General features: G+C 46.8%; 1 protein-coding gene across 7 annotated transcripts in view; it reads left to right on the top strand.

Annotated features, from left to right (window-relative positions):
* Positions 1-24,932, top strand: part of CTPS2 (CTP synthase 2) — a 131,118-nt gene that overhangs the window by 88,968 nt on the left and 17,218 nt on the right. For 6 of the 7 annotated variants that reach the window (XM_021080709.2, XM_021080708.2, XM_021080707.2 and 3 more), the window contains 3 exons: positions 13,216-13,271; positions 18,392-18,488; positions 23,725-23,869. In XM_021080709.2, coding sequence (XP_020936368.1) covers positions 13,216-13,271; positions 18,392-18,488; positions 23,725-23,869 — 298 coding nt within the window. Of the gene's footprint in view, positions 1-13,215; positions 13,597-14,351; positions 15,174-18,391; positions 18,489-23,724; positions 23,870-24,932 lie in introns of those variants that run through there. The other variant, XR_014835783.1, reaches the window with a different exon arrangement.

Below are 24,932 nucleotides of genomic sequence, written 5' to 3'. Positions count from 1 at the left end.
CTTCAAGATGGGAAAAGAGAGATATACCAGCCCAGAGTTTACCTAGATGGTCTAAAGCAAGGGTTGGTAGCGTTCCCTGGTGGCTCAGTGGGTTAAGGATCCAGTGTTGTCACTGCTATCGCACAGGTTCAGGCCCTTCCTGGCCCTGGAATGGAAGAAGCAGAACTTTTACATGCTGTAGGTGTAGCCAAAAAAAAAAAGCTATGGTTGGTAAGCTTTTTTTGTAAAGGGCCAGATAGTAAATATTTTCAGCTTTGGGGCCATATGGTCTTTGATGCAACGCTGTGTGGAGGGTGAAAGCAGCCATTGGCAAATATGTAAATGAATGAGCATGGCTGTGTTCCAATGAACCTTTATTTATGGGCACTGCAATGTAAATTTCATGTAAGTTTCGTGCATCATGAAATACTATTTTTCTTTTGTTTTTTTTCCAACCATTTGAAAATGTAAAAACCATTCTCAGTGTGAGGGCTGAACAAAGACAGCCAGGGGAATCCCGTTTTGCCTCAGGGTGGCCGCGGCTTACAGAACTCTCGTCTAAACACAAGAAGCACAGGCTGAATGAAGGCCGAGGCAGAGGCCACAAGGCTGCTGCCCTTCTCCCCGCGTGTCCACTTGCCTGCTGGAATATCCTGTTTAGTGACAGAAGAAGACCAAGAGGGCTTTCAGAAGCCATGTGATGCGGCCTCTGTGTTGCTCAGCAGAGCATGCGGATGGCCCAGAGGTGAAGCAGTTCACCATGGGTCGGGGAACGGCCCCTGCTGCTCTTCTCACGTTGTTTCTAGTCTTCTGCTGCAACGCACAGCTTTTGCTGCACTGCTCACCATTCAGTCTCTCTTCAAAATGTAACTCTTTAAACCCACACTTCAGGATTGTTAAATTCATCAAACCCTTCAGATCTGTATATTTATTGCAATTATACCTTAATTTAAAACACACACACATCTTATCTGGGAACATAGAGGATAGGACGTGTCCCTTTTTTTTTTTGGCTGCACCCATGGCATGCAGAAGTTTCGGGGCCAGAGCTCGAACCCAAACCATCGTAGTGACAATGCCAGATCCTTAACCTGCTAAGCCACTGGGGAACTCCTAGGACTTATCTCCTTATAGTGGCACTTTACCTGGTTGATTAACTGATTAGATGACATTTGAAGATCAGGGGGATACAGCACAGAGCAGTGACGTATTAAATGGGGTGCTTTGAAGAGTGAGAAGTCTAGAATGAAGTGTGGATAGAGATGGAGGGGGTCAGGCTCAGGTGAGAGGGGAGCCGGAGAGAGTTTTAGTACTTCAGAAATCACTTTGCTTATGGCTTTCGACTGAGTGTGAGAGCTGGGAACGTAATAAAGTACAAAGCAATTCAGACAAGGCTCCAAGCTTGCTCAGGGTGCAGCTGACAACTTGTCTGATAGTGTTTCCAAAACATTCCAGACTCCGGGTTTACTTTTATGGGTCAGGCCCTGGACATGTTGCTGAGACACCCAGGAAAGGCAGTAGGTTTTGTCTGTGCTAAGTGTGGTTTTTATTTATTTATTTTTATTATTTTTGTCTTTCTGCCTTTTCTAGGGCCACTCCCGCGGCATATGGAGTTTCCCAGGCTAGGGGTCAAATCAGAGCTGTAGCCTCAGCCTACTCCAGAGCCACAGCAACATGGGATCCGAGCTGCGTCTGCAACCTACACCACAGCTCACTGCAACGCCGGATCCTTAACCCATGGAGCAAGGCCAGGGATTGAACCCGCAACCTCATGGTTACTTGTCAGATTCGTTAACCACTGAGCCACGACAGGAACTCCCTTCCACTTCCTTCTTTTTTTTTTTTTTTTTTTTTTTTGTCTTTTTGCCATTTCTTGGGCCGCTCCCGTGGCATATGGAGGTTCCCAGGCTAGGGGTCGAATTGGAGCTGTAGTCTCTGGCTTACGCCAGAGCCACAGCAACGCGGGATCCGAGCCGCGTCTGCAACCTACACCACAGCTCATGGCAACGCCGGATCGTTAACCCGCTGAGCGAGGCCAGGGACCGAACCCGCAACCTCATGGTTCCTAGTTGGATTCGTTAACCACTGCGCCACGACGAGAACTCCCCACTTCCTTCTTAGCCTTTCTCTTTCTCTCCAAGCCAGCACCCTTGCCTTTAGAATTAGAGGAACGCGCCGGGCAGAAGGGGGCGGGTGCAGAAGAGGGAGAGGGCCAGCTCCTGAGCCTGGGCTGGGTGTGGGGTCCCTAAAAGCCAGTGCCTGCCGTCTTGCCCTCCGAGGGTGTCCGGTCCAGTGCCAGATGCAGCATGAGGTATTGGAAGGAATTTGACTTCGGTGCCCCCACTCTCCCGCCCGCCGTGCAGTGCATGCAGCTGGAGACCAGGCCCTGGTGATTTCCTGTCCACGTTCTGAGGTGACCTTCCTCCTCAGGGCAGAGGACACGGGGACAGTGTGAGTCAGCTGGCGGAGGAGGCCGGGGAGAGCTCCTCAGGGTGGTGCCTGCAGCGAGCCAGTGAGCGTGGCGGAGTCTAGGCTGCAGGAGGCCAGCAAAGCTACGCCGGCAGCTGGCAATCGAATGCTTTAGGAAAAGGCTTAATTCCTTTTGGGGACCTCCTCTGTGTTTCCTCATAATTGAGAGAAGAGCTTGACTGAATGCTTGGTTCTGCTTTCCTGTGAGAGAGAGAGGTTTTCGTTCTAAGAGAACAGAGGCGGGGTTCCTGTTGTGGTGCAGTGGTTACCCAATCCCACTAGGAACCATGAGGTTGCGGGTTTGATCCCTGGCCTTGCTCGGTGGGTTAAGGATCCGGCGTTGCTGTGGCTGTGGTGTAGGCCGGTGGCTACGGCTCCAATTAGACCCCTAGTCTGGGAACCTCCGTATGCCGTGGGAGCGGCCCTAGAAAAGGCAAAAAGACCAAAAAAAAAAAAAAAAAAAAAAAAAAGAGAGAGAGAGAGAGAAAACAGAGGCTAGGGACCTCTTAGTAAGGCCTTGAGTAAGCCCCTGTATTAATGATCTGGGTAAGGTGCAGGGCATTGGAAATGCCGCGTGCTTCAATCCCAAGTTTGAAAAAAAGGAAGGAAATGGGGATAAGTAGGAGCAAATTTCAGGCTAGAAAATTGCTTTTGCTTTCTTATCTCTTATCCGAGCCTTGATAGAGAAAAACAGCTTCTAGTTCCCCGTGCTATTAGACTGTCAGGAAGTTTAAGGCAAAAAGCCCCACGCCACACAGAAAGCCTTGGCCGGGTTAATGAGGTGATTTACAAAACAGTTTGAAAGGTCGGCAGGGATTTAGGGACGCGGGAAGGCCTGCGCCACAGTAACGCGTAAGGAGTGTGTTGCGCCTTGGCAGAGGAGGGAGCCGGCCAGCCAGCCGCCCCGGGGACAGTCCGTGGCATTTATGTCCCCCTTACTGCACCGGCTCTGACCTGAGCACTTGCCCCCAGGGCAGCTCAGGGCGTGGTTAACAGCCCAGCCCCTGGAGAGCCCCCTCCAGTCCCACATCTGGACGATGGACGTGCGAATAGCTGCTGCCTCCTGGGGGTCTTGCGAGCACTAAATCCGTTAAGCGTGTGGGTCCCTAGGACAGCGCCTGGCACAGAAAAGCACCATTCAGTGTGGTGTTCGGATCCCGAATGTGGAGGATTTACCGTATAGACCTGCGATTGTGTCGGAATTCGGGGTAAACGTGTCAGCGGCCCAGGTTAAGAGTAAGGTCCCACGGGGGTGGTGGGAGGGGAGAGGCCAGCAGAGGAACGGGCCGGGGCGGGGGGCGGGGGGGTGCGTGCAGGCAGTCTTACAGGTGTTCTCCAGCCCCTCTGTTCTGGTTTCCTGGCTCCCCAACCTGCTAATGTGGTCCAGCAGTAGAATATATAAAATCTAAGAAAAGAGCTTTTAAATTTGGGATGAGAATACTGTTGGGGAAAAGCGACCTCGGCTTGGATCGTCAGTGTCGGAAAGTGAGACACACGAACCCGGGGAGATCTCGACAAGGCTCTTTACTTCTGCAGGAGGGCGCGGGTGCTCAAAAAGCAAGCGCACGAAGAAGAAAGACCCCCCCCTATTGGTGGTGTATCTGTCCCCTTCCCATCGGCCAGGTCAGGGCGCACCTTCTTCTTGGTTCGCTGATTTGAAACAAACTGTTCCTGGGAGGAGAGGGGAAGAGGAGGGCAGAGGAGGGTGTCTCAGACGGAGCAGGAACAAAATGGAGTAATCAAGGCTTCCTTTGATAGAAAAGACGTGTTAATTCTCACAATTCTAAATGGGGGAGAAAAAAAGAGATACAAGCAATGGAAAAGAATGTGACGGTGCAGTTCAAGGCAAGGAGTAGCAATTTTCAAACTAGAAAACTAGCATTTTCATAATAGAAAATTAGGATAAAAGCCGATTACAAAAATAAAAATAGGGAAAGGGGGGAGTTTTGATACTTAATGAGATATTTTATAAAAAATAAGGGAATGATCTGTTAAAATCCAAAAGTACACAATGGAGCAGGAGAAAGCTAGCGGCCGGCCCAGACTGTGCACTTTCTAAGCCAGTGGTCACTAGGACATGGTGTGTGCATCTTTTGAGTTGTCCGTCTCAGCACCCCTGGGACCCGGCGGAGTTTTAAACAAGAGAACCGCATGGCAGCAAGGTGAAGTCACCTGTTAGAAAGTCACTGAGAGAAGTTCTCCTTGTGGCTCAGCAGGTTAAGAAGCCAGCTAGTATCCATGAGCACGTGGGTTCAATCCCTGGCCTCGCTCAGTGGGTTAAGGATCCCACATTGCTTTGAGCTGTGGTGTAGGTCACAGACGCGGCTCGGATCCCGCGTGGCTGTGGTTGTGGTGTAGGCCGGCGGCTGCATCTCTGATTCAACCTGTAGCCCGAGAACTTCCATATGCTGCACCTGCGGGCCTAAAAATAGAAAGTCACCGAGCCAATTTCAGAGACTGAAATTTTTTGTTTTCCCCCATGGTCCGTGGCATATGGAAGTTCCCAGGCCAGGGCTCAAACCACAGCAGTGACCACCCCAGATCCTTAACCTGCTGAGCCACAAAGGAACTCCAAGAGCCTAAACGTCCTGACCACCTCACTCTACTGAATGGCTGGACCTTAAGCAAAGAGGGGATGGAAAAACCCAGACACCTCCCAGAGCTGAGCCTCCTTGTGCCCAGAGCCCCAGGAGAGGCTTCTGCAGGTTTTAGGACTGTCTTGTGGGAGAAGAGCCAGGGGTGCAGGGAGGGAAGAGCTCACCTCTGGCTTCTGAAAGCCAGTCAAAACGGGTGCTTGGCAGAGTTCTCTTGTGGCGCAGCAGCTTAAGGATCTGGCATTGTCATTGCAGTGGCTCAGGTCACTGCTGTGGGGCAGGTTCGATTCCTGCCCTGGGAACTTCCACATGCTGTGGACACAGCCAAAACTCACTCACTCACTCACTCACTCACTAGTGCTTGGCTTGAGAAGGGTCTCAAGCACTGAATCAGCCTTGGACTGAGCATCTGGGTCACTAGGACCAGATTGGGAACGTGAATGGGTCAAAGAGCCAAGTGTGAGAAATACCTTGGCTTGAGCTCAACAATCAGTGGCAGTTACACCGGGCCTCAGAGTTAGAGAGGCAATAGGGAGTTGTGGGGACTGGGGCAAATCGACAAGCACTTAACCCATCAAAGGAGTAACTGCTACACTGATAGTTGCACAAACTGTGGAGTCACTCTTGCTGGTCTTCTAAATTTTTAAGAGAATCTGGAAATCCAGAGTTTTATGAGAAGTCTCCTGATTTTTCAATGTTGGCATCTTATTTAAAAATTTATAGTGCTGAGTCTTCCAACACTATGTAAGCCAAATACACCAAAAATCTGTGCTCTGGGCAGCCTCTTGGGATCTCTGAATTAGATAAACGTTGGCAAATCCTCGCATGTGCAGAAAGAGCTCTAGCTCCTAACTGGCACAGGGCAGGGTCTGGGAGAGTGAGTCTAGGTGAGTCAAATTAACACTGGTGCAGCCGTTAAAAAATGTGCAAAAGCAAGGCAGTTCTACTAAGAGAAAGAGATAAGGAAGCCATCAGGTAGTGAATTTACGACTTGTGCATGCTATGGGTGATTTCTTCTAGCCGTGTGGAAATAGGAAATGTGGAGCCCAAGTAAGGGTGAGGAGGTATAGAATGGGGACATATGGCTGATGGCCTCCAGGGGAGTGAAAGTGGGAGAGGAAGGGCGGGTGTGATCCTGGGCGCGTGTCCCCACTTGAGGATGCAGATCAGGTCGGCAGGGCAAGAGGGGTCCAGAGAAGAGCAGAGGTCACAGATCGGGGAAGGGGGCATTACTCAGGGGGTCCCAAATGAGGACAGATCTGCTGGGTTTTAGAGAGCAGTTCAGTGAACGAACACAAACAAGAGCCCAGTTGCAAAGGGTGGGGATGGGGGGTTTGGATAAAGGGTGGGCGAGAGGAAGAGGGAGTGGTGGGGGTAAGAATGGGGCTATATAACTTTTAGTTTTAAAAATTTTCAGGCTCCCTGACTTCAGATTATACTACAGAGCTACAGTCATCAAATCCATATGGTACTGGCACAAAGACAGAAGAGATTTTCATATTTGTAAAATTTCAACAAATAATGCATGTGTATCTTATAGAATATGCAGTTGTTTCCATGCCATAACAGTTTTGTTTTTAAAGATGTGTTGGCGAGTTCCCGTTGTGGCTCAGTGGTTAACAAATCCAGCTAGGAACCATGGGGTTTGGGGTTCGATCCTTGGCCTTGCTCAGTGAGTTAAGGATCCGGTGTTGTCATGAGCTGTGGTGTAGGTCACAGACGACGCTCGGATCTGGTGTTGCTGCGGCTGTGGTGTAGGCCGGCGGCTACAGCTCTGATTAGACCTCTAGCCTGGGAACCTCCATATGCCGCGGAAGTGGCCCTAGAAAAAGGCAAAAAGACAGGAAAGAAAGAGAGAGAGAGAGAGAGAAAGGAAGGAAGGAAGAAAGAAAGGGAGAGAGAGAAAGATGTGTTGGACGGTCGCATGTTGGTGTAGCAGGTTAAGGATCTGGCATTGCCACGGCTGTGGCACAGCTTGCAACTGCCACGTGGGTTTGATCCCTGGCCTGGAAACTTCCACATGCTGTAGGTGCAGCCAAGAAAAAAAGAAGGGTTAAGTCATAGTTAGGAATTAAATGTGGCATAATCAAGTGGGTCATAAGAGACTCTTTTCACCTCCGTTAATTTATTCTGTAAATGATATCAGAATTGGGCTTTTTGATAGTCCATGTCAGCATTTGTGATTTTAGGCATGAGGTTTCATGGTTCTTAGCCAAAGGGATGTTCCTGGAAGTTGCTCTCTACCCACTCACCTCTGCTGTCACCTAGAAACACAATAGCCCTCCATGTCAGACTGCTGTAGTCACCAAATGTTTACTGTAGTTATTCATAAGAGAACTAGGGATGAGATGGAGGGATAATGGCAAGAGCTACAAAAAATACAAAAGTAGGAGTTCCCGTCGTGGCGCAGTGGTTAACGACTAGGAACCATAAGGTTGTGGGTTCGATCCCTGGCCTTGCTCAGTGGGTTAAGGATCTGGCGTTGCCCTGAGCTGTGGTGTGGGTCGCAGATGCACCTCGGATCCCATGTTGTTGTGTTGCTATGGCTCTGGCGTAGGCCGGTGGCTACAGCTCCGATTCGACCCCTAGTCTGGGAACCTCCCTATGCCGCAGGTGTGGCCCTAGAAGAGACAAAAAAAAAAGACAAAAAAAAAAAAAAAAAGTAAAAGCCTACTCAAATGCCAAAAAATAAAATAAAATTAAAAATTTAATTGCGACAACATACACATAAACACACAATTTATGATCTCACCCATTTCTTTGTGTACAATTCAGTAGTAAGTATATTCACATTGTTGTACCATTGATTTCCAAAACTTTTTCACTTTGCAACACTAAAACTTTTTGCCCATTACACAACAACGCCCGACTCCTCTTTCCCTCAGCCCCCATGATCGCCGTTCTACTTTCTCTCTCTTTGAATTTGTCTACTCTGGGTGCCTCGTAGACATGGAGTCACCCAATATTTGCTTTTTTGTGACTGACTGATTTCATCAGGCCCTCAAGGCTCATCCATATGGTAGCGTGTATCAGGATTCCCTTCCTTTTTAAGGCGGCACCGTATTCCATTGCGTGCATATACTATTTTTGTTTATCCACTCATCTCTCCTTGGACCTTTGGGTCGCTTCCATCTTTTAGCTTGTATAGCTTGTTCGGCGGTGGGGAGGGATTTTGGCTTTGAAAAGGAGAGAGAAGATAAGTTCAGATGCTAGGGTTACTTCCCCGAGGGAGGGGCTTGGCAGGAGGTGGGTTAAATAAAATTATATACAAGACAGACTCTACCCAGAAGCGCTTTAGAGAGGGAGGTGGGTGATTTGGCGGTGTTTTTGATACCGATGATCCTGTCATAGGTATTTTTGGTGTCTTACTGCCTCCACTGACAGTATTTTTTTGGCTGGAATTTGGCCTCTGTCTGCTGGTGCCAAATTGAAACTCAGCGTTTTGCGTAAAGGAGAAAGAAAGAGCTTTATTGCTTTACCAGGCGAAGGAGGGTCGCAGCAGGCTGATGCCCTAAAGACTGTGCCCCTCCCCTTGCAAAGAATTGGGAGGCGTTTTATAGTAAAAAGGAGAAGACCAGACTTTCAGATAGGAATCGGGATTGGGAGAAACATGCATTCTTCTCTTAGGGGCCTCTTAGTCATCAGAGCTGGAGTCGGGAGACCTCGGCTCGATCACGACGGTGGTCTTCTGGGTTACTGACTAGAGTAACAGCACTTGCGAGAAGGGCACACTGATCAGAGAGGAGAACCAACTCGGAAGGTTCCTGGACAACGTCATGGGCTCATCGTCTTTAACCCACAGGCGATTATGCTCAGGGTGCCTGATCTTTAACTGAGGGGTGACTGCGTTTAGGGTGCCATTAAGTCAGGGAGAAGAACAAGGAAGGGCTCTAAACTGTTCAGTTTTTGAGTATTCATTTCTAAAAGAAGCCTGAGGAATACCGCTTTTGTCTTAGGTGTGCAAGCTCCTCTGTCATGTGTATCCCTTGAGAGGGAACCAGGATCCTGCCCCAAGGCTGTGCCGCTGTTGCTTGACGGCTCCTGCCTCATCCCTGCGTCCCCTCCCTCCCCTGGTCAGCAAGTGTCTGAACCTGTCCCTAGGAACTCAGGGGAGGCCATGGAGGCTGAATGAGGCCCACTTCCTAAGAACAAGAAATGGGGGACACAGAAATGCTTTTGTGCCCAGGAGCCCCACAGGGTCCTGCTCGGTTGCGTTTTGTAGGTTAAGGCTTTATCAGTCGTCTTTCTGTAAAGCTTTGCTGGCACTTACTTCTTAAGGGAGCGTTAAGCTTATGTGCAGTTCATCTCTGTTCTATTTTATTTTGTCTCTAAAAAGACTAGGACAGAAAGGAAGAGCATGTCACTTTGTTATTGTTGGGGATGTCCCCCTTTGCCGAGGCTCACGGCATGGCATGTGTGCTCAGTAAATCCATCGAGAGCCACGCTCCTAACAACCTGCTGTATCTCCCCCTGTCTTTTCACTCCACATCTGGATGCAGTCTGCAGGCAGCAGCATCCAGCATCTCGCTTGTCATTGACTGTCCCCCTACAGCACTTTCGGTGACATTGTGGCTCAATGGTTCCTGCCAGTGACTCCCTGTGCATCCTGGGCCCTCTCCTGAGCACAGCTGATTCCGAATCCCTGGTGCCAGGGCCCTGCAGTGAGCCCTCTTAGTTTTATTTAGACTTGAAAGTGTTTTCACCTGATAACATCCTGAGCTGATTCTTGACATAAAGTTTGTTTTTTGTTTTTTCTTTTTTTGCTGCCCTCACAACATGCTAAAGTTTACAGACCATGGACTGTGCCACAGCACCAACCAGAGCTACTGCAGTGACAATACCACATCCTTAACCTGCTGAGCCATAAGGGAACTCCGCCAACATATAGTTTTAAAGGAAATTTCAGGTTTTTTTCTTTTTTCATGGATATGGCAATAGATTAATTTCATAAATTCTTCTAAAAAATTTTAAAAATTAAAGTATAGTTGATTTACAATGTTGCGTTAGTTTCCGGTGTACAGCAAAGTGATTCAGTTAGACGTATATATATATGTTCTTTTTCAGATTCGTTTCCTTTATAGGCTATTACAAGATACTGAGTATAGTTCTCTGTGCTATGCAGTTGGTCCTTGTTGGTTACCTGTTTTATATATAGTAGTGTATATGTGTTAATCCTAAACTCCTAATTTATGCCTCCCTTTCCCCTTTGGTAACCATAGTTTGTTTTCTGTCTGTGGGCCTATTTCTGTTTTTTATGTAAGTTCATTTTTATCATTTTTAGAAGATTCCACATGTAAGCGATATCACATGTCATTTGTCTTTCTCTTTCTGACTCACTTCACTTAGTATGATCATCTCTAGGTCCATTCTTGTTGCTGCAAATGGCATTTCATTCTTTTTTATGGCTGAGTAATATTCCATTACATCTATCTAGCTATCACATCTTCTTTATCCATTCATCTGTTGATAGATATTTAGGTTACTTTTCTATCAGAAATTCAATCTTGATAGATTTGTCAGTGATTAAGAGAGATTTTAGAGTATAAAACATTTCCCAAACTCTGAAAGTATTTCATCATGTACCATATACATTCTCTCTGTATGTGTGTATTTACATATACACACACACAGAGTATCTATAATATATATGTGCTTCATTCATAAATACATAGGTATCGAGTACCTGCTTATATGCTAGACCCAGGTCTCAAGAATTGGGGGGATCTTGTCTTACCTTGTAGAACTTATATTCTAGCTTCCATTCTTTCTGTTTGGATTTCATAATCTAGAGATAACAATAGCAATGTGTGGCTTACTGTTGTAAGTAGTTCAAATATTTTGATTTATTTAATCCTCACAACAGTCCCGTCAAGCAGATACTCTCATAACCCCCATTTTACAGATGCGGAAGCTGAGGCAGAGAGCTGAAGTAATTTGTCCACGCCTCAAATCCATTCAGTGGTACAGTGAAATTTAAATCCAGGCAGTATGGGAGTTTCTACTGTGGCACAGCAGAAACGAATCCGACTAGGATCCATGAAGATAAGGGTTCCATCGCTAGCCTCGCTCAGTGGGTTAAGGATCCACTGTTGCCGTGAGCTGTGGTGTAGGTCGCAGATGCGGCTCCGATCCTGCACTGCTGTGGCTGTGGCTGTGGCTGTGGCTGGCAGCTACAGCTCTGATTCGACCCCTAGCCTGGGAACCTCCATATGCTACGGATGCGGCCCTAAAAAAAAAAAAAAAAAAAAAAAAAAAAAAATCCAGGCCGTATGGCTCCAGAGTCACCACACCTCCCGCCTTCCTCTGTTATCCCTCTGGGATTTCTTAGCAAACACCAAGGTTGCCTTAAGCCAGGCAGCAAGCACAAGGCACACAGGTTCAAAAGTTCGCCTGAGATCCTGCTAGTCCCAATGACTCAACTATAATTGCTCAGTAAATTCCTTATATCCTAATTTTCCCGTTTTCCTCATCACCTCTGTTAATGATGGCAGGCTCGGTTATTGGATTTGCTTAGTCATCTGTGCTAATGAAGGAAGAGAGGAGGAAATTTTGGAGGAAAAGATCAATGACAAAGTCAGAGAGTCGTAGGGGAGTCAGAATCCTCTCCAAGTAGGTTCAGATACTCGAACCGCTTGTTCTTGTCACTTCATAATATTATGTTTCTATCTCGTTTTTCCAACTGGGCGTTATCATGCTATCATTTTCCCTTTTTTCCTTCATTTTTATGAACTGAACGTTTGAGTACAAAGGCTCCGCCTTGAATGCCCCCCGTCAGTGCCGTGTTGCAGTTTTCTCAGAGGAGCTCCCTGCCCCCACTCTTTCCAGTTTTCTTCTAAGACATATTAACGTCGCCACCAGGGAGCTCTCTCTGTATGGACAGGATTGCAACTAGAAGTTCAGTCATGATAACTGATCACACGGTCTCGTAGGAGAGGACAGCCGGTTTGCGTTTTGTTTATCCAAGTCAACATCTCCAGTGAGATGCCTTCAGTCTCGCTTGGTTGAAACATCCCGTTCTGCAGCCTGAGGACGTCTTGGCGAGTCTGAAAATCCCCTGCCTGTGGAATCGAGCCCAGCTCCTGCTTCTGCTGGAGTTTGGCCAAGGCTTCCAGCACCATCGGTGGGCTTTCTCCTCCCCTGGCTGCGTGCTTGGGGACTGCGTGTGAGGGCTGGTGCCCAGGGAATTGTCGTGGCCCCTGCGCCTGCTCGCCACTTGGCACTTGGCCATCCGCTTCTCCATGTGCTCAGGGGCGCCCGTTCGGGAGACGTGTCTGGCCACGGAGCCTGCTCCTGTCACCTCACACTGCTGCCACAGGGCATCCCACCAGCCACCATGCCCATGGCCAAGCCGACCATGCCTGGGACACTGCCCCCTGGGGGGGGTGGTCTGCAGCCGCTCGCGCCTGTCCAAGAGCCCCACGCGGGATTCTCCGCCCCCCACCCCTGGGTGAGGGCTGCGGGTGCCGACGTGCCCTCCCTCCTTCCGGCAGCCCTCCATCCCTGGCGGGATGTTGGTTGCCGACCGTCCGCCGCTAAATAACGCAGTGGATCACTTCGTGGTTAAATCGCCGTCCTCGTTTCTGTTTTCTAGCGTAAATTCCTAGAGGTCACATTTTAGCCAAAGGGAAGGCATTATGTCTAAGGCGGAGTGTAAGCCCGCGTGGCCAGTGCCGTGCGACCACAGAGGCGGCTGGCGTAGTGCAGGAAGCACGGGGCAGCCTGGGCTCCGCGCAGGACTGTGTCGCCAGTGGGGCGGGGCTTCGGGCACGTCCTTTGGTTTCATTTCCCTTCCTTGCGTTTCATTTTCTTCTTGGGTAAGATGAGCCCCGTTAGGAATCTGTGCAGAGGTGATGGTGCCCACATCACGGGGCTCTCAGTCCTGCAGGCGGGTGTATAAAAGGAGGGCATGTCTGCCGGGGTCCCTGGTGGGCTTGCCTAACAGCGGGCATCCCTTTATGCGGTGCTGATGCCTTACTTGGGAATTGCTTCAGGGTTTCACAGAAGCAATTGCTGTCCTGTAAGAAAAGAAAATGTAGATCACCGTCTAGAATCTAGGTCATTTTAGCCCCGCGGTAGATGGATAGAGAGCAAATAGATCCCACCCCCACATATGCCATGGATGTGGTTCCAAAGCTGGTTACTCCACTATTAATTTCACTTTCATACTTTACAGGGAAACTTTACGGGGACGTTCCTTTCATAGAAGAAAGACACAGACATCGCTATGAGGTATGCCTTTCACGCTGACTCACTGCGGACTATAGATGCTTGGTGCGAGGAGCCCCAGTGATTACAAGCGGGCCTCTGGAAGAGGGGTCCAGCCTGGTGTCCCTAGGGCTGGGGGGAGAAGTGCCACATTTCCCAGAGGGGGTGGGGACAGGTGGGGGCGGGGGGAGACTCTGGTCTTGGCTTTCCAAAGTATCTGCACATGGGATGTTTCAGGGTTCTCTGTTACCCTAGCTGCTGTCTCCTAGATCAAGATAAAGTTGTCATCTTTATCCTTAACCTCCTGCCCTTTATTTTAGCAAGCTTGGGAAAAGGGTACTTGCATCTTGTGAACCAAATGCCTCGTGGGATAGGGGTGTGTCTCTGGGTATCACATGATGGATTCTTGGTTTGGGAGCCTCTCGGAAGCTACGTTGACCATGAAGCTTGGTGTCACATGACCAAGAGGAGTTACTGTTGAGATTGACACATGAGAAGCATGGGTTCCCTCCAATGTATCTTGTCTGTACCAGGACTAATTGGTGTACCAATTACGATGCTTTTGACTGCAAAGAATCGAAATTCCCTCTCATTATTCACTGAAAGCAGCCCAAACAATAAGGACATTTTTCACCTCAGGTAATAGGTAGTGCAGAGGCTGGGCAGACTCCAGGCATGGAATAATCAGGGCTCCTGTGTGTCTGCCTTGTCTTTAGGCTGGTCTTGCTCAGAGTTGTCAGATGGCTGCCAGTGGTGACTGAGGCAACACGCATCTCTCCTAGATGTGATTGAGTCAGTTTAGGTTTCCTGCCTACTTGTGAACTGGTAACCCTTGCCAGGGCAATGCTGAACCAGGCTTAAACCCGGATTCCTGCATCATTCACCTACCGAGAGGAATGGGTTTATTATGTTTGGCTTGGACCAATTACGATCAACTTATAAAATGGAGGAGATGGGAGTTCCCCTCGTGGTGTAGGGGAAACAAATCTGACTAGGAACCATGAGGTTTGGGTCTCTATCCTTGGCCTCGCTCAGCAGGTTAAGGATCCGGCGTTGCTGTGGCTGTGGTGTAGGCCGGCAGCTACAGCTCTGATTCGACCCCAGCCTGGGAACCTCCATATGCCGTGGTCTTACTTCTGTTGGAAACTGGCCCAAATGGTAGGACAAAAATTATTGAGCTGCTCTGCCTAAGTGGTAGCTAGAAGGTGTAAGAACCACTGTGTACGTGCTGGGGTGGCCATTCATTCCTTCATACTTATTTTTAGTCTCATGTGTGCTGGAGGTGGAAAGGGGAAAGGCATACGTGGTCTCCCTCCTGTTGGGGAGCTTCTGTTCTAATTGGAGAGGCCCAAAAAATAACAAAATATTTACTGATTGAATCACATATTGGACAAAGTACTTGTGTCTAGAATATATAAAGAATTTGTCCAACTTAATAGCAAATAATGGCAGAAGATCTGAATAGACATTTCTGCAAAAAAGGTAGACAAATGGCCAGCCCGTAAGAAAATGAAAAGATAATCAACATCATTTGTCATCAGGAAAATGCAAAGCAAAACCATAAAGAGGTGCCATTTCACACCCACTAGAATGACTGTATTAAAAACACGAACAACAACAAGCGTTGGCAAGGATGTGGAGGAACTGGAACTCCCATACTGTTGGTGGGAATGCAAATGGTGCAGCCGTGTTGGGAAGTCATCTGGTAGTTCCTCAAAAGGTTGAACAGAATTACCATATGACACAGTAATTCCACATCTAGGTATATATCCCAGAGAAATGAGAGCATATATCCACGCACAACTTGTACACGAATGGTCAGAGCAGCATTATTCCTAACAGCCAAAAAAGTAGCAACAACCCAAATGTCCATCAGCTAATGAATGGGTAAATAAAATGTGGTATATCCATACAATGACAATAAAATGACAGTAAAAAGAAATGAAATACTGATGCACGCTATAATATAGATGAACCTAGAAAACACTGTTAAGTGAAAAAAGCCAGTCACAAAAAAAACACATACCATGTGATTCATTCACATGAAAACCCAAAATAGGCAAATCTAAAGAGAAAGAATATAGATTGGTGGTTGCTGAGTTGGAGGGTGTATGTGTCCAGTGATAAGGGATAAGGGAATTGGGGATGATGGTTGGTGGGCGTAGGGTGTTATTTTTGGATTGATCATGGGATGGTTGACATTGTCTGTGTGGGAATTCCTGATGTGGCTCAGCGGTAATGAACCCAACTAATATCCATGAGGATGCGTCAATCCCTGGCCTTGACCAATGAATGGGTTAAGGATCTGGAGTTGCCATGAGCTGTGGTGTAGGTTGCAGACACAACTCCGATCTGATGTTGCTGTGGCTGTGGTGTAGGCCGGCAGCTGCAGCTCCAATTCGACCCCCAGCCTGCAAACTTTAATATGCTATGTGTTTGGCCCTGAAAAGCAAAAAAAAAAAAAAAAAAGAAAGGAAAGAAAAGCAATTGTCTGTGAATGTACTAAAAACTATCGAGTTGTATACTTTTAGTGGGTAAATTGTAATGGCATATGAATTCTATTTCAATAAAGCTGGTGAAAAAGGAAAATAAGTCGAAATTCTGAGAAGTAGCCTAATGTTAAAAGAAAAGCATTTGGAGTTAGGATTGAGAAGGAGGCAGTTCCTGTTGTGGCGCAGTGGAAACAAATCAGACTAGCATCCATGAGGATGTGGGTCCGATCCCTGGCCTCACTCAGCGGGTCAAGGATCTGGCATTGTGATGAGCTATGGTGTAGGTGGCAGACTCACCTTGGATCCCGCGTTGCTGTGGCTCTGGCGTAGGCCAGCGTCTGCAGCTCCGATTCCACCCCTAGCCTGGGAACTCCCATATGCTACTGGAGTAGTCTGGGGGGTGGGGGGAGATTGAGAAGGACAGGTGGGACCCTGCTTGATTTTGGATGAGGAAGTGTTTTCCGTGAAGGAGAGGCTGAAAAGTCTGGGAGAGGGCCGCCGATGAGATGAGTGAGGAAAGGGCCCGTGAGTCAGGTCACCAAGTTGTCCTCTATAACCAGTATTTCAGTAGAAAAGTTGCTCCCGGCTTCTCTTTAGAGCGCTTACGTAACTATATGTAAAGAAGGCTTCTGGTTTAGTCACAAGGGAAATAAGATAGTTTCAATCCTCAAGTAGATGTGTGATGTGGGGAGAGACAGTTAATTACACATAACTCAAGGGAAGAAGCAAATATGGGAGAGCTATAAATAGCTAGTCTCGAGGTTTCAAGACAGAATATCTGTGTCGCAGTCCTACTTTTTTTTTTATTATGTAAGTTTCTCGTGCACAGCATTGTAGTTTAACATCTGTATCCACCGCAGAGTGATCACCACCACAAGCCTAGTTACCACCCATCACCATACAGTCCACCCCCTTCACCCATTTTGCCCACCTCTCAACCCCCTTCCCTACTGGTCACCACTAATATGTTCTCTGTATCTGTGAGTTATTTCGGTTTTATTTCGTTTATTCCTTTTTTGGGGGGGTTACTTTCAACATAGGAGTGAAATCATATTTGTTTTTCCCTAATTTATTTCCCTTAGCATAATAGTTTACGGTCCATCCATATTGTTACAAAGGGCATGATTTAATTTTAAATGACTGAGTAGTATTCTCTGATACATCTATAGCTATTTCTCCATCTATATATCTCACATCTTTATCCATCAGTGGGCGCTTAGGTTGTTTCCATATCTTGGCTATTGTGAATAATGTTGCAATCAACAGTGTCTGTATATCTTCTTGAATGAATGTTTTCATGTTCTTTGGATAAATACCCAGGAGTAGTATAGCTGGGTCATATGGTACTTCTAGTCTTAATTTTTGGAGGAGTCTCCGTACTGTTTCCCACAGTGCCTGCACCAATTTATAGTCCTGCCAGCAGTGTGAGACTTTTTTCCACGTCCTTACTCACATTTGTTATTCCTTGCCTTTTTTTTTTTTTTTTTTTTTTTTTTTTTTTGGTCTTTTTGCTTTTTCTAGGGCCGCTCCCGCTCCCGTGGCACATGGAGGTTCCCAGACTAGGGGTCCAATCGGAGCTGCAGCTGCCGGCCTACACTTCAGCCACCGCAACACCAGATCTGAGCCGCGTCTGCGACCTACACCACAGCTCATGGCAGCGCTGGATCCTTAACCCACTGAGCGAGGCCGGGGATCTAACCCACAACCTCATGGTTCCCAGTCAGATTCATTTCTACTGTGCCAAGACGGGAACTCCATGCTTGCCTTTTCAATGATAGCCTTTCTAACAGGCGTGAGGTGATATCTTATTGAGGTTTTGATTTACATTTGCCTGAAAATGGGTGCTGTTAAACATCTTCTCCTGTGCCTGTTGGCCCTCTGTGTGTGTATCTTCTTTGGAAAAATGTCTTTTCAGTTGCTCTGCCCATTTTAAGAATTGGGTTGGTTTTTTTTTTTTTTTTTTTTTTTTGTCTTTTTGCCTTTTCTTGGGCCGCTCCTGCAGCATGTGGAGGTTCCCAGGCTAGGGGTCAAATCGGAGCTGTAGCCGCCGGCCTACACCAGAGCCACAGCAACGCGGGATCCGAGCCGCGTCTGCAACCTACACCACAGCTCACGGCAACGCCGGATCGTTAACCCACTGAGCAAGGGCAGGGCTCGAACCCGAAACCTCATGGTTCCTAGTCAGATTCGTTAACCACTGCGCCACAACAGGAACTCCTGGTTTTTTTTTTTTTTTTTTTTAGTGTTGCACTCTATGAAGTCTTTATCTATTTTGGCTATGAACCCCTTATCAGATATATGATTTGCAAATATCTTCTCCCATTCAGTAGGTTGCCTTTTCGTTTTGATGGTGGTTTCCTTCACTGCGCAGAAACTTTTTAGTTTGAGGTAGTCCCACAGTCCTACTTTTCGAAAGTCGTCTTTGGGCAGTAGAAGGTAGGCCTCCCATCTTTAAGGGCTGTGATGAGACTCTTTCTCAGGTTCATAATGAGTTTAAAAATAGGCTTTGTGGTGGTTTGAATATAGAAATTAGCTACTAATTAGAGGATCACCGAAATGGAAAATCCACCCAATTGACAGAGGCCACTTTCATAAGCTGATAGGTCTGTATTGCTCTGCTGCCCAAAGTCACTTAATTTCTTCTATTTCCAGGTGAATCCTAGCCTGATCAACCAACTTGAGCAGAATGACTTAAGTTTTGTAGGTCAGGATGTCGATGGGGAGAGGATGGAAATCATTGAACTAGCAAGTAAGTGGGCTGCTCATTTTTGAAAATTGTTGTGAGCGTGGTGAGCTGTTATCTTTTTGTCAACTGTAGGCATACACAGACAGAACTTGAGATCCCTTTTGTTTGCTCTTTTTCTTTTCCTTGCTCCTTTGAAATAAAATATGCAACTACATATCCATAATATGCACTAAATATAAAGTATAGAGTACTAAGTATGAAGTATGAAAAAACAGGCCGCTTATAGTCCTCATCATTTGGGGCCCGTTGCTGTGAAGTTACCATAACGAGATGGAGTGTTCAGAGCCTACCCATTCGACCAGTAGCTTCTGTGCCATCCCTGCCCCCTTCCCAGGCCTCCTCTGCTGCTAGTCTCTGGGTTCGGCGCTCAGGGAAAGGCAGGCAGCCTTCCGTTGGGCAGCGCTCTGCTTTCTTCCTCCTGTAAGAGAAGACTGGCCCGGTCCCTCCTCGCTGCTGCTGATCGCACAGCCCATACGACAGTAATTGGTTGGCTAAAGCACCCTCATTGATTGAATCCTTCGTGTGTGCACAATACTCTAACAATGCTAGCTGAACTTTCTAGAACCTACCTTTCCCATCTCTATGCCTTAGGCTCTTCTAGATAACCTGGACTACTTCTTCTTCTTCTCACCTTCCTCTTCCTTGTTCCGTCTTAGCCCAAGTCACTGTTCTTCTGCCTCAAGATTCCTTTTCTCTGCCCTTTTCACTTTCTACCTCTAATCTGCGCAAGTAGTTCAGAAGTCCCGAGCAGGGAGGACACTTGAAGTTGGGAAAGGCTTCTTTGAAGGGAGTAGCATTTTCCCGGGACCCAGAAAGGAGGCAAGCAATGGCCAGTAAGTGTGTGTTCTCTAGATGCTCCTTCCCAGACCCCTGGCTAGGAGCCCCGAGTGCCTTCTGTAACTTACAAGGCAGGCGATGTTAGTGCCACTTGACGGAGGAGGAGAGTGGCTGCAGAGAGATGAAGCACCCTGCCAGGGCCATCCACCTTGGGGGCCTGGAGCTAAACCAGGTCGTAACCTTCTGCCAGGTACTGCCTTCACCGCCACCTCTGTGGAATTTTATTGTTCCTCTTACGTTCACTGGACATGCCACCTAAGATGATCAATCCATGCCTGAAATTTTATTTTATTTTATTTTGTCTTTTTGCCACTTCTTGGGCGGCTCCTGCGGCATATGGAGGTTCCCAGGCTAGGGGTCTCATCGGAGCTGTAGCCACCGGCCTACGCCAGAGCCACAGCAATTCGGGATCCGAGCCATGTCTTTGACCCACATCACAGCTCACAGCTATGCCAGATCCTTAACCCACTGAGCAAGGCCAGGGATCGAACCCGCACCCTCATGGTTCCTAATCGGATTTGCTAACCACGGAGCCACGACGGGAACTCCATGCCTGAAATTTTAAATTAGAACATGAGGCGGTATTTCCTCTATGTCGTCTGTCTGATGGAAATGCCCATCATTTACAATTTTTTTAGCGTGGGTCACTGTGTTGAAGTCTCTTAAATCTGCCGTGTGAGAGGGCAGAGACACTTCTTAAGCAAGGTGCTGTTTGTTTACTTTGCCCAAGTATTTATTCTCTTTCATTCTCTTGACTCTCTCCTTATTGAAGAGAAGCTTCTTTCATCGCAAGGATTTAGTTTCCCATTGACACTTTCAAATTTCATGTGCATTAGAAAGGAAATGAAACTCGCCGTAAAACCTGGTGATTTTTAAAAAGCTGACTGCAAGGGAATTCATTTTATTAAGGATAATTTCCCAGAAGATTTCAATCCTAGCTACCCTTACCATATCCATGAATCTCGACATTCCTAAAGGAATTCTAAAAGGAACAACAAAGCCTGAGATTATTGTAATGTCAGAATTTGTTTCAAAGCAATTAAGAGCATTATTTAAAAGATACTTTGACTGCTAGAACATCATCCAAATAAAAACTTTTTAGTCTCTTTCCTCATATCAGCGTAGAGGATTTTTTGGATAAACTGATTCAGAGCAGTGATCCGCTTATTCAGATATTCTGTCCCTGGTTATGACATGATCTGCTGCTCGGCTTCTGTCTGCAGTGGTACAAAACCACAATTATTATTTGCTTGTCTCAAAGACATCCCTAGATGCTGTGCTGCAAGATTCGTCACACCTTGAATGTAAAGCTGTGTTGATTAGTTTCTTTTACTAAGGATGGATGATTTCTTTTCTTGATGGGGCACTTTCCTAGGAGAAGCTAGCATTCCCTTCACCAAGTTTTCATACCCAAATGTTCCTCTTTTTTTTTTTTTGTCTTTTTGCCATTTCTCAGGCTGCTCCCGAGGCATATGGAGATTCCCAGGGGTCGAATTGGAGCTGTAGCTGCAGGCCTACACCAGAGCCACAGCAATGCAGGATCCAAGCCGTGTCTACGACCTACACCATTGCTCACAGCGACGCCGGATCCTTAACCCACTGATTTAGGCCAGGGATCAAACCCGCAACCTCATGGTTCCTAGTCAGATTCGTTAACCACTGAGCTACAATGGGAACTCCCCAAATGTCCCTGTAATTCAAGGAGGCTTCTTCCTAAATGTGGTATAGAAGATTTCTTTCTTTTTCTTTCCTTCCTTCCTTCCTTCCTTCCTTCCTTCCTTCCTTCCTTCCTTCCTTTCTTTCTTTCTTTCTTTCTTTCTTTCTTTCTTTCTTTCTTTCTTTCTTTCTTTCTTTCTTTCTTTCTTTCTTTCTTTCCTTTCTCTCTTCCTCTCTTTCTTTCTCTCTTTCTCTCTCTCTCTCTCTTTCCTCCTTTTCTCCCTGGCTGCACCTGCAGCATATGGAAGTTCCCGGGCTAGGGGGTCGAATGGGAGCTGCGGCTGCTGGCCTACACCACAGCCACAGCAACACCAGATCCGAGCTGTGTCTTCGACCTACACCACAGCTCACAGCCACGCCAGACCCTTAACCTACTGAGCGAGGCCAGGGATTAAACCCGTGTCTTCGTGGATACTAGTCAGGTTTGTAACCTGCTGAGCCACAATGGGAACGCCTGTGAGATAGAAGATTTCTACGCTGGATGTTTCTGGATTCAGAGCTGTCTGATAGAATCTGCTGCAAAAATGGAATATTCTGCCCTGTTCAATATGGTAGCTACCAGCTGTTTGTGGCTATTTAGCCGTTGAAATGTGCTCGGTTAATTTGAATGAATTTAAGTGGTCACCTGTGGCCAGGGGCTACCATTTTGTAGAGCAAAACTTTAAAAGATACCCTTGGGAAAGTGGACATTGCCATTCAATCACTATTTCCTCACTACTGAGCATTAGTTTTGGGTCTCCATTGGTAAGGGTCGGGGATTTGTGATTTTGAATTCCATACTAGATTTTTAGGTCATTTGATAAACCATCTCATCGAAAGGTTTGAAGTTATATTTACTTCCTCCTATAAAGCTTATATTTTAGAATTTTCAGTTTGATATATATGGCTATTAAAATGATTTTTTTTTTTTTGTCTTTTTAGGGCCGCACGTGAGGCATATGGAGGTTCCCAGGCTAGGGGTCAAATCCGAGCTGTAGCTGACAACCTACACCACAGCCACAGCAATGTGAGATCTGAGCCACATCTGTGACCTACACCACAGCTCAGCAACGCCTGATCCTTAGCCCACTGCGCGAGGCCAGGGATTGAACTTTCGTCCTCATGGATACTAGTCCGATTTGTTTCCGCTGAGCCATGATGGGAACTCCTAAAATAATTTTTAAAGAAAGGAATACCTACTAATCACACTCTGTTCTATAGCAATTATGGGATGAACGAATTGCCCAATCTCTCATTAGGAGTTGCTTCCTAATCTGGGAGTAAACATACTTTCTGAGAGCTCCGATTGGGGAATTTCTAGACCTTGAAAATTTCTACCCACATTTGGAAATGTCACCCAGTAATTTTTACCATTCCCAAACAGGGGATTTCAGGTACCTGAGAAAAGTGACTTGTCTGTTCCTATTAAATGTAGAACCTGAATTGCGCATCCTGGGGCTTCTTACCACCCTTGGCATGGAAGAGCTTAATTCGCCCTCCGATAATGTAAGACATATGTGTTATTGCAAAGGTCCACACCATACAGAGAAGTATAAATAAGGCAGGAAATGAAAATATCTTCACCTGTCGCCACCTGGAGCCATATCCACCATTCACATGGTGGTCACCCCTCGGAGACGCTTCATCCCAAGCGTTAAGTTGGTGTGGGCTGAAATATGAGTGCCTGCTCAGCTTCGTGGTGCTCCCCGTGATTTCTCTCCCACCCCGAGCTGCGACTAGAAAAGCAGTTCTACCTGCTGCATTTCCAGGGGACCCGTCCCTTTAGAAAGAGCCTTTGTAGCAAAGGACCTGCAGCCATCTGAGAGAAAGAGTGACCTCTGTTTAGCCTGAAGTACGAGGATACCAGGGAGTTGGGAAAGGGGACCTTTCCCGCTCCACCCTTCTTGATTTCTTGTGGCTGGACTAATACTAAAATTAACACAAGGCAGCTTAGCAAGAGAAGAACAAATTTTAAGTCGTGCCGATGGAGGGCTCCCAGAAATGGGACCTAGGAAGTGGCCAAAGCAGGCAGCTTTGATCCTTTTTAGGTAAAGCAACGATAAATACGTGAGGAGTTAACAAGACGAAGAAACTTATTAGGCTTTGGATGCTTCGTGAAGAATCTAAGCAGAGTTTGGGCTCCGGGTTGTAAAGTAATCAGGTGGTTTATCCAGGCTTTTCTGCCCCGCTTCCCCATCTCCAGCGGTGAGGGCGTCCTTCTCCCTCCATGCAAGGGAGGCACCTTCCACATGGGAGATGGGTTTCCTGCTTTCGGGGAGACTGGGTGGGGGTGTGGGAGTTTGTGGCAAAGTGCTCCTCTTGCATCAGCTCAGTCTTAAGTAACTTTATTTGAAAACAGTCAGTATGCCCTTGAGGCCTCTTTTGGGGGGGGCCTCCCCTGGGCCCCCCCAGTGGAAAGGGGAAGTCTGGGGAGGGCCTGGAGAGCAGGCAGATTTGGGGAAGGCCGATCATCTTCTCATGCCAAAACGTGTGCTTGGCTTCGCTCCCTCTCATACCTTCCGCGGCATGTTGTGCCATTTGCAATTCTGCTTCCAAGTCGGATCATGAAAGGAACGGACTGTGGTGGTAACAAGTTAACTCATCTTCTTACTTTTTAATAGGTTTTCTTACTTTAAAGGTAAGAAGGCCTTTCAAGCTGTTCTCATACTGGTCCGCTTCAGTTGCATCCCGATTCTTCTCATTTCAGATCACCCGTATTTTGTCGGAGTCCAGTTCCATCCTGAGTTTTCCTCTAGGCCTATGAAGCCTTCCCCTCCATACCTGGGGCTCTTACTTGCGGCAACTGGGAATCTGAATGCCTACCTGCTGCGGGGCTGCAAACTGTCTTCCAGGTACCCAGCTTACTGTTCTTAGCACCCACTTTACAGGCGGGAATCAACACCTTAGGTTCCTCAGAAAATTTAATTTAATATAATTGTAGGAGCTTTTAAAAAGTGGAGAATCATTTTTTCCCCTCGTAGCCAATATAATTTTTTTGTCTTAAAATGACTTAATCACATCTACAACGGTAATGTGGCAGCTTTCCGAATCACGCTGATGCTGAGCATGGTTTTAGAGATTTTTGTCATTTTGGTAAGTGAAAAAAGGGATTTTCTTTTGTTGACTCAATAAATCTGTGAGAATATTTTATGTGTTTATTGGCTTGTTTTGTGAATAGCCAATTCGTGTCCTTTGCCTTTTTTTTTCCATTTCCTCTTATTCTTTTTCTTAATGATTGATAAGTTCTTTAAAATATCTCAAGGACATTGATCTTTGTTAGCTTACAAATGCTTTTTCAACGTGATTTAGTTTTTCCTCTGAGTTAATGCTTTTCATTAGTTTTGATTAGTTTTATCTTAGTTTTAATTTTCCCTAAAGAGATTTTTTAAAAAATAATTTTATTGTGGAGTTCCTGTGGTGGTGCAGCAGAAACGAATCTGTCTAGGAACCATGAGTTTTCGGGTTCGATCCCTGGCCTTGCTCACTGGGTTGAGGATCTGGTGTTGCCTTGAGCTGTGATGTAGTTTGCAGATGTGGTTCGGATCCTGTGTTGCTGTGGCTGTGGTGCAGGCCAGCAGCTACAGTTCCTATTCGACCCCTAGCCTGGGAACCTCCATATGCCGTGGGAGCAGCCCTAAAAAGACCAAAAAAAAAAAAAAAAAAAAAGATTATGTAAATAATTACCCATTTGTTTTCCATGAGGACGTCTGTGGTTTCAGTTTTATAGTTTCAATTTGTAATTGCTGTGGACTTCACTTTTAGTGTAGTGTGTGTCGTATCTGCCTCCCGCTGCCATTCCCTCCCCACCCCCTGCCAGCTTGTAGTAAGTTGAGTAATTCAGATGTGTTTCAGGAATTTCCGTTTTGTTCCATTGGTGTTTCCATTTTTTTTTTCCGGAATCCTTACCACTCTTTT

The sequence above is a fragment of the Sus scrofa genome, chromosome X, assembly GCF_054392235.1.
Source record: "Sus scrofa isolate SSC_HxYL_T2T_F1_AM1 chromosome X, Sscrofa_HxYL_maternal_Yorkshire_Landrace_v2.0, whole genome shotgun sequence".
NCBI classification, from domain to species: domain Eukaryota; kingdom Metazoa; phylum Chordata; class Mammalia; order Artiodactyla; family Suidae; genus Sus; species Sus scrofa.
Note: the sequence above shows the minus strand (reverse complement) of the source record. Positions and strands in the feature narration are given on the sequence as shown.